At 51.0% G+C, this 7,540-nt stretch overlaps 1 protein-coding gene across 1 annotated transcript; it reads right to left on the reverse strand.

The window, feature by feature from the left end:
- Window positions 1–644: 644 nt before the first annotated feature.
- Window positions 645–2,106, reverse strand: LOC134958502 (histone H1.10-like). Its single transcript, XM_063941162.1, has one exon. The coding sequence runs from the start codon at window positions 1,850–1,852 to the stop codon at window positions 1,196–1,198; it is 657 nt and encodes a 218-aa protein (XP_063797232.1). The 5' UTR covers window positions 1,853–2,106; the 3' UTR covers window positions 645–1,195.
- Between the last annotated feature and the right edge of the window lie 5,434 nt (window positions 2,107–7,540).

Genomic DNA, 7,540 nt, shown 5'->3' on the forward strand with positions numbered 1-7,540 from the left:
AAAGAACCAAACCAAACAAAGAAACACTCACCTGTTAAGTAGTGTGGAGTACAGGAGAGAGGTGTTCCCGGCGTCTGTGTCCGGGACTTCCGGGTGAGTCACGTGAGCGGCTCATCAGTGACGTGTTGCAATGCCTTGAAACGTCGTAAGATACCTGCTTCTTGTTTTTGTTTGACACGATGCAACTTTGATGTCACTATGTTTTAAATACATATAACCTTTTTTGCATAAGTCCATGGAGTGCCGCCTCATTTCCTTCGCTGCTAACACCTGAGCCACAGGTGGGGAAGGATATCTCCTCTATATTACTATTAGGAGGGCACCCTGGCATTTATTTATTGTTTTTGGAGTGCCGGATGTTCTTTGCTAATATATATATATATATATATATATATATATATATATATATATATATATATATATATATATATTTTGACAATTGTAATACAGATTACACCAAAGACCTACAGTACAAGAGTATCTGACAAACACATGTTCATACACCTAACATTACACTAATTTGACATGTTTACCGGAGCACTAAAAAATATATAAGTATAAGGTTAGTTCTTTATGAAACCCACTTTAAATGTGTATGGGGGCTGGATCAATATATAAACCTGCCTTCAAATCAATCACTAATATGGAAGTAAACCCATTTATTTATATGTAGCATAAAGTAACCAAAGCATAATAAGAATGACATAACAAAAATTGACCATTGTGCAAAATAAGGAATGTACAGGCAGCTGCCATCAACACAAAATATACAAAAGGCAGGTTACAAAACAACCGCACATCATTAACATTCCACTGTATATGTAACTGGTACCCCCTGCTCTTGCTGCACCTCCCACTCATACAAAAGAGCAGCCAGAAAGTCACGCCCCGTGACGCCGTTGCCAGGGCGACGTACGCGTATCAGCCAATCAGAGCACGGGGGATTGTTTCAAAGTTCTATGAGACTGATACATTGTAGCAAGCAGTTGCCAACGGAATGGAGCATCCCCGACAGTCACTCCCCAGCTCCGTAGCACAACGCTGCAAGCAGTACTCCCTGGTCAGGCTGCCGGGGGCTCAGCCACGGTCCCAGCAGCAGGAGAGGACCCCTCCCCACCCCCCTAACCCCAATTACATCGCTGCACAAACATATAGCTGGTTATCACCGTCCCCTAAGGGCCAGGCTGGGGCCCCATCACGCCTTCTTGGACTTTGGCACCTTGAGGACACTGGGCTTGGCCGACTTCTTCACCTTCTTGCTGCCCCCGCTCGCCGCCTTCTTCTTCTTGGGGCTCTTGGCCGCGGGCTTGGGGCTGCTCTTCTTGGCCTTCTCCTTCTTGGGTTTGGCCTTCGCCTTCTTGTGGCTCTTTTTGGGGGTGCTGCTGGCCGCCTTCTTGGCCGCGGGCTTGGGGGCTGGGGCCGGCTTCTTCTCCGGGACTCCCCCCTCCAGCTTCTTCTTGTTGAGTCGGAAGGAGCCGTTGGCGCCGACCCCCTTGACCTGCAGCAGGGTGTCGTTCTGCACCAGCGCCTTGATGGAGTACTTCAGGTAGGTGCGGCCGTTCTGCTGGTCGAACCAGGACACCTTCTTCGCCTCGCTGTAGATCTTGGCCAGGGACGAGCCGTTGCGCTCCCCGAGCTTACGGATGGTGTCCACCACCAGCTGGCTGTACCTGCCCGGCTGGTTTTTCTTCTTCTTGTTCTTCTTCTTGGTCCCAGGGGTGGAGGCTGCTGCCCCCTTGGCCCTGCGGCTGGAGGTGCGCTTGTCTGCGGGGGCGTCGTCTTCCTCCTCTTCATCATCGTCGTCATCCTCCTCCTCCGTGGTGGGGACGTTCTCCTCCAGCTCCAGGGACATGGTACCCGGCCTGCGGTGCTGAGCTTACGATGATTGGGGACCTCCTGTGCTCGGTGGCTCGGGTATAGCTGGTGGCTCCGGTACAGCTGCGGCCTCCTACACCCAGTAGCTGCGCTCCGTCCTCCGCTGCAGCTCGCCGCTGAATGAGCCTCCCGCGCCAGCACCGCTCGCTCTTGTACTCGCCGAGCGGACCACGTTGAGAACCACAGCTGCCTCACTCCCTCTCTGCAGCAACTTGTGTTTCTTCTGCCACCTTCCCCGCCTCGCCCCCCGTCCACCAGGGCACCCACCGGCCCGCTGACCTCCCCTTCCCGCAGTCCAGGCGCTTCTCCTCGCAGGCCGGTGGAAATTCCCGGGAGGGAACCCCCGGCTGGCAGCAGCAGACGGGAAATAAAAGGTGCACCCTATGCCTGCGCTGCAGCCATGGCTGGGGGGCTGCTGTTTCGGGGCGTCTTTGCCGCTCCCCCCTGCCGGCTGGGGGTCCCAAAATGCAAGGGTGCTCGGAGAACAGCTTGTAGGTGCCCCCGGCGGCCCCCGTGGGGGTTTCCTGCTTACAGGGCATTAATAGTGAATTGTTTAATTCGTCGCAACTAACACAGTTTACGCCCCCCAGTGGCGAGATCGAGCAAGATCGTGCAATCGAAAAATAAGTCCAGATTTAACAAGGGGGGCACGCCTCGCCCACCTATACTGTGCCAAATGGGTCTGTCACGACCAGCACGGTATGGGAACATGTGCCACTCCGCATTCCACCCCTTATAGGCCCACCGGGGCTCTGCCATGAAAGGGGGCGCTCGCCTCATTTGTCAGAGTTTTTCAGTACTCATTTTGCACCCGCAGGAACGGGCGCATATTATGACGCATCTCGCATTTTTCTGCAGGCTGCACGTGCGTCCGAAACATAAAATGTGGTATGACGTATGCATCTCAGAATGCAGTGGCAAACAGGTCTGTCCGAGTCGCATCTCAAACGGGAAGTGCCTTGCAGGAAAACTGCATTTTTTTGGGTCTCGCATATCTGGACACATAGGCGTGCGCGGGCACCCCCTAATGTCTGTCACCCCCTCTCACACACCTGCTGCTGCTGCAGTATCGGCGATCGCCAAGTGTGCTAATTTCTGTCCTCCCGCCCACTGCGCCCGCCACCCCCTCCGCTCAGTCTGACTGTCATTCATTTGTATGGTGCAGCATCACTGACGTAAACCTGTGGGATGTGTCATGATGATGTCATGCCGCGTGCATGCCCGCTCATGCTCCCACCCAGGGCCGGATTAACAATGGGGCGGATGGAGCTGCAGCTCCAGGCCCCCCATTGAAAATAGACCCACAGCAAACTGACAGCATTGACAGGAAAAAACTTTTTCCTGTCACAGACTGCCAGCAGCGTCCTCTCTCCCATGCCCCCTCCTCCTCCGGCTCCAGCGCTCTCACCTGAGAGAAGTAACGGAGCCGTGCAGGGAGTGTGCTGGCCGACCCTCCCTCTCCAGTCTCTCCTCCGGGGTCCTGCTCTCACTCACAGGCCCAAGCTCCGCCCCTCCAGACTGCACGGAGAGCTGCTGCTGCAGGAAGCCTGGCAAGTGTAGTGATGGCTTCTTGAGTAATGTATGTATACAGTTTGTGTGGTGTGTGTGTGTGTACTGAATGTGTGTGTGTGTACATTAGGTGTGTGTAGTGTACTGTGTGTGTATATGGTGGGTGGGTGTGTGTAGTGTGTGTATATGTGGTGGTGGGGGGGGGTGTGTGTGTGTACATTAGGTGTGTGTAGTGTACTCTGTATAGTGTGTGTGTGTGTGTGTGTGTGTGTGTGGTGGTGGGTGTGTACTGTGTGTGTGTGTGTGTGTGTGTGTGTGTATATGTGGTGGTGGTGGGTGTGTACTGTGTGTGTGTATATATGTGGTGGTGGGGGTGTGTGTGTACATTAGGTGTGTGTAGTGTACTGTGTGTATATGGTGAGTGTGTGTAGTGTGTATGTATATGAGGTGGTGGAGGTGTGTACTTTGTGTGTGTATATGAGGTGGTGGGTGTGTACTGTGTGTGTATATATGTGGTGGTGGGGGTGTGTGTAGTGTACTGTGTGTATATGGTGTGTGTGTGTGTGTGTGTGTGTGTGTGTGTGTGTGTGTGTGTGTGTGTGTGTGTGTGTGTGTGTGTGTGTATATGAGGTGGTGGAGGTGTGTACTTTGTGTGTGTATATGAGGTGGTGGGTGTGTACTGTGTGTGTGTGTGTGTGTATATATATATATATATATATATATATATATATATGTGGTGGAGGTGTGTGTGTGTGTGTGTGTGTGTGTGTACTTTGTGTGTAGTGTTTATATGTGGTGGTATGGGTGTTTCTTCTGTTGGCAGCTGTCTGTCCATTAAGGTAAAAAGTGGATGGGAAGCTATAGTTAAATATACATGAATGCGAGTACAGTACTACTTTAGTGCCCTACGTTCTGTTCATCCTTTGCTGTGTGGATGACCAACTGAGCAGCAGTCAGAAATTCAAGCAAATATTTAGCTGAAGAAGGAAAGTATTGTATAAAGGGCCTGTCATGCAGCAATGTGGTTATGTAACTTTTGTTATATCCAGAAAGCTGCAAAACATAAAAAAACTGAGTCACGGTATAGATAATTGAGAATACTGACAAGTAATGTGGTCAATCAGTTATTATCTAGCATATATCATAATTGGGAACATTCAGATTTACAGTCTGGTTCTGAAGTCAGTGCTTTAGTTAAATTTATTGGGCTAACTGTAATTTAGCAACTCTAGGGCAGATTTATTAAGCTCGGTGAAGTGATAAAGTGGAAGGTGATAAAGCACCAACCAATCGGCTCCTAACTGTCATTTCTCTGACGTCCTAGTGGATGCTGGGAACTCCGTAAGGACCATGGGGAATAGCGGGCTCCGAAGGAGGCTGGGCACTCTAGAAAGATTTATGACTACCTGGTGTGCACTGGCTCCTCCCACTATGACCCTCCTCCAAGCCTCAGTTAGATTTTGTGCCCGGCCGAGGTTGGAAGCACACTAGGGGCTCTCCTGAGCCCTTAGAAAGAAAGTATAGATTTAGGTTTTTTATTTTCAGTGAGACCTGCTGGCAACAGGCTCACTGCAGCGAGGGACTAAGGGGAGAAGAAGCGAACTCGCCTGCTTGCAGCCGGATTGGGCTTCTTAGGCTACTGGACACCATTAGCTCCAGAGGGATCGACCGCAGGCCCAGTCCTTGGTGTTCGGTCCCGGAGCCGCGCCGCCGTCCCCCTTACAGAGCCAGAAGCAAGAAGAGGTCCGGAAAATCGGCGGCAGAAGACATCAGTCTTCACCAAGGTAGCGCACAGCACTGCAGCTGTGCGCCATTGCTCCTCACACACACTTCACACTCCGGTCACTGAGGGTGCAGGGCGCTGGGGGGGGGGGGCGCCCTGAGAAGCAATAATAACACCTTGGCTGGCAAAAATACCACAATATATAGCCCCAGAGGCTATATATGTGGAAAATACCCCTGCCAGAATATAGAAAAAAGCGGGAGAATAGTCCGCGGAAAAGGGGCGGAGCTATCTCCCACAGCACACTGGCGCCATTTCTCCTTCACAGATCCGCTGGAAGGAAGCTCCCTGGCTCTCCCCTGCAGTCTACACTACAGAAAAGGGTAAAAACAGAGAGGGGGGGCACTAAATTTAGGCGCAGTATAAATTATATAGAAAAAGCAGCTATAGGGGACATAACTCAGTTAGTCCCTGCATTATATAGCGCTCTGGTGTGTGCTGGCATACTCTCACTCTGTCCCCCCAAAGGGCTTTTGTGGGTCCTGTCCTCATTTGGAGCATTCCTTGTGTGTGTGCGGTGTGTCGGTACGGCTGTGTCGACATGTTTGATGAGGATAATGATGTGGAGGCGGAGCAGATGCCTTTAGAAGGGATGTCACCCCCTGCGGGGCAGACACCTGAGTGGTTGAGCTTATGGAAAGAAATGAGTGCACGTATAGACTCCTTACATAAGAAATTTGATGACATGCCAAATGTGGGACAGCCGACTTCTCAGCTCGTGCCTGTCCAGGCGTCGCACAGGTCATCAGGGGCTCTAAAACGCCCGCTACCTCAGACCGCAGACCCAGATGTCGACACTGATACTGACACCAGTGTCGACGACGATGAGTCTAACCTGATGCCCACTAAGGCCATTCACTGCATGATTGAGGCAATGAAAGAGGTGTTACACATTTCTGATATAAATACAGGTACCACTAAAAAGGGTATTATGTTTAGGGAGAAAAAACTACCCGTAGTTTTTCCCCCATCAGATGAATTAAATGAAGTGTGTGAAGAAGCGTGGGCTTTCCCTGATAAAAAATTAGTAATTCCTAAGAAGGTACTAATGGCGTTCCCTTTCCCGCCAGAGGATAGGTCACGTTGGGAAACACCTCCTAGGGTGGATAAAGCGCTCACACGTTGGTCTAAAAAGGTGGCACTACCGTCTCCGGATACGGCCGCCCTCAAGGAACCTGCTGATAGAAAGCAGGAGTTATCCTGAAGTCTGTATATACACACTCAGGCATTATACTTAGGCCAGCTATTGCGTCAGCTTGGATGTGCAGTGCTGCCGCTGCGTGGTCAGATAAACTGTCAGAAAATATTGACACATTAGACAGAGACACGATCCTGTTAACCATAGACCATATAAAAGACTCAGTCTTATATATGAGAGATGCACAGAGGGAAATCTGCCGACTGGCATCTAAAGTAAGTGCATTGTCCATTTCTGCTAGGAGAGGCTTATGGACTCGCCAGTGGACAGGAGATGCAGATTCTAAAAGGCACATGGAAGTGTTGCCATATAAGGGTGAGGAATTTTTTGGGGATGGTCTCTCGGACCTAGTTTCCACAGCAACGTCTGGGAAGTCAGCATTTTTACCCCATGTCCCCTCACAGCCTAAGAAGGCGCCGTTTTATCAGGTTCAGTCCTTTCGGACCCAGAAAAACAGGCGTGGAAAAGGCGGGTCTTTTCTGTCCAGAGGCAGAGGTAGGGGAAAAAGGCTGCAACAAACAGCAGGTTCCCAGGAGCAAAAGTCCTCCCCCGCTTCTTCTTCCAAGTCCGCCGCATGACGGTGGGGCTCCACAGGCGGAGCCAGGTACGGTGGGGGGCCGCCTCAAGAATTTCAGCGATCAGTGGGCTCGCTCACAGGTGGATCCCTGGATCCTTCAAATAGTATCTCAGGGGTACAAACTGGAATTCGAGGCGTCTCCACCCCACCGGTTCCTAAAATCTGCCTTGCCGATTGCTCCCTAAGACAGGGAGGCGGTGCTAGCGGCAATTCACAAGCTGTATTCCCAGCAGGTGATAATCAAGGTACCCCTACTTCAACAAGGCCGGGGTTACTATTCCACACTATTTGTGGTACCGAAACCGGACGGTTCGGTGAGACCCATTTTAAATTTGAAATCCTTGAACACATACATAAAAAAATTCAAGTTCAAGATGGAATCGCTCAGGGCGGTTATTGCAAGCCTGGACGAGGGGGATTACATGGTATCCCTGGACATCAAGGATGCTTACTTGCATGTCCCCATTTACCATCCTCACCAGGAGTACCTCAGATTTGTGGTACAGGATTGCCATTACCAATTCCAGACGCTGCCGTTTGGACTGTCCACGGCACCGAGGGTATTTACCAAGGTTTTGGCGGAAATGATGATACTCCT

Source organism: Pseudophryne corroboree, chromosome 9 (assembly GCF_028390025.1).
Source record: "Pseudophryne corroboree isolate aPseCor3 chromosome 9, aPseCor3.hap2, whole genome shotgun sequence".
NCBI classification, from domain to species: Eukaryota; Metazoa; Chordata; class Amphibia; order Anura; family Myobatrachidae; genus Pseudophryne; species Pseudophryne corroboree.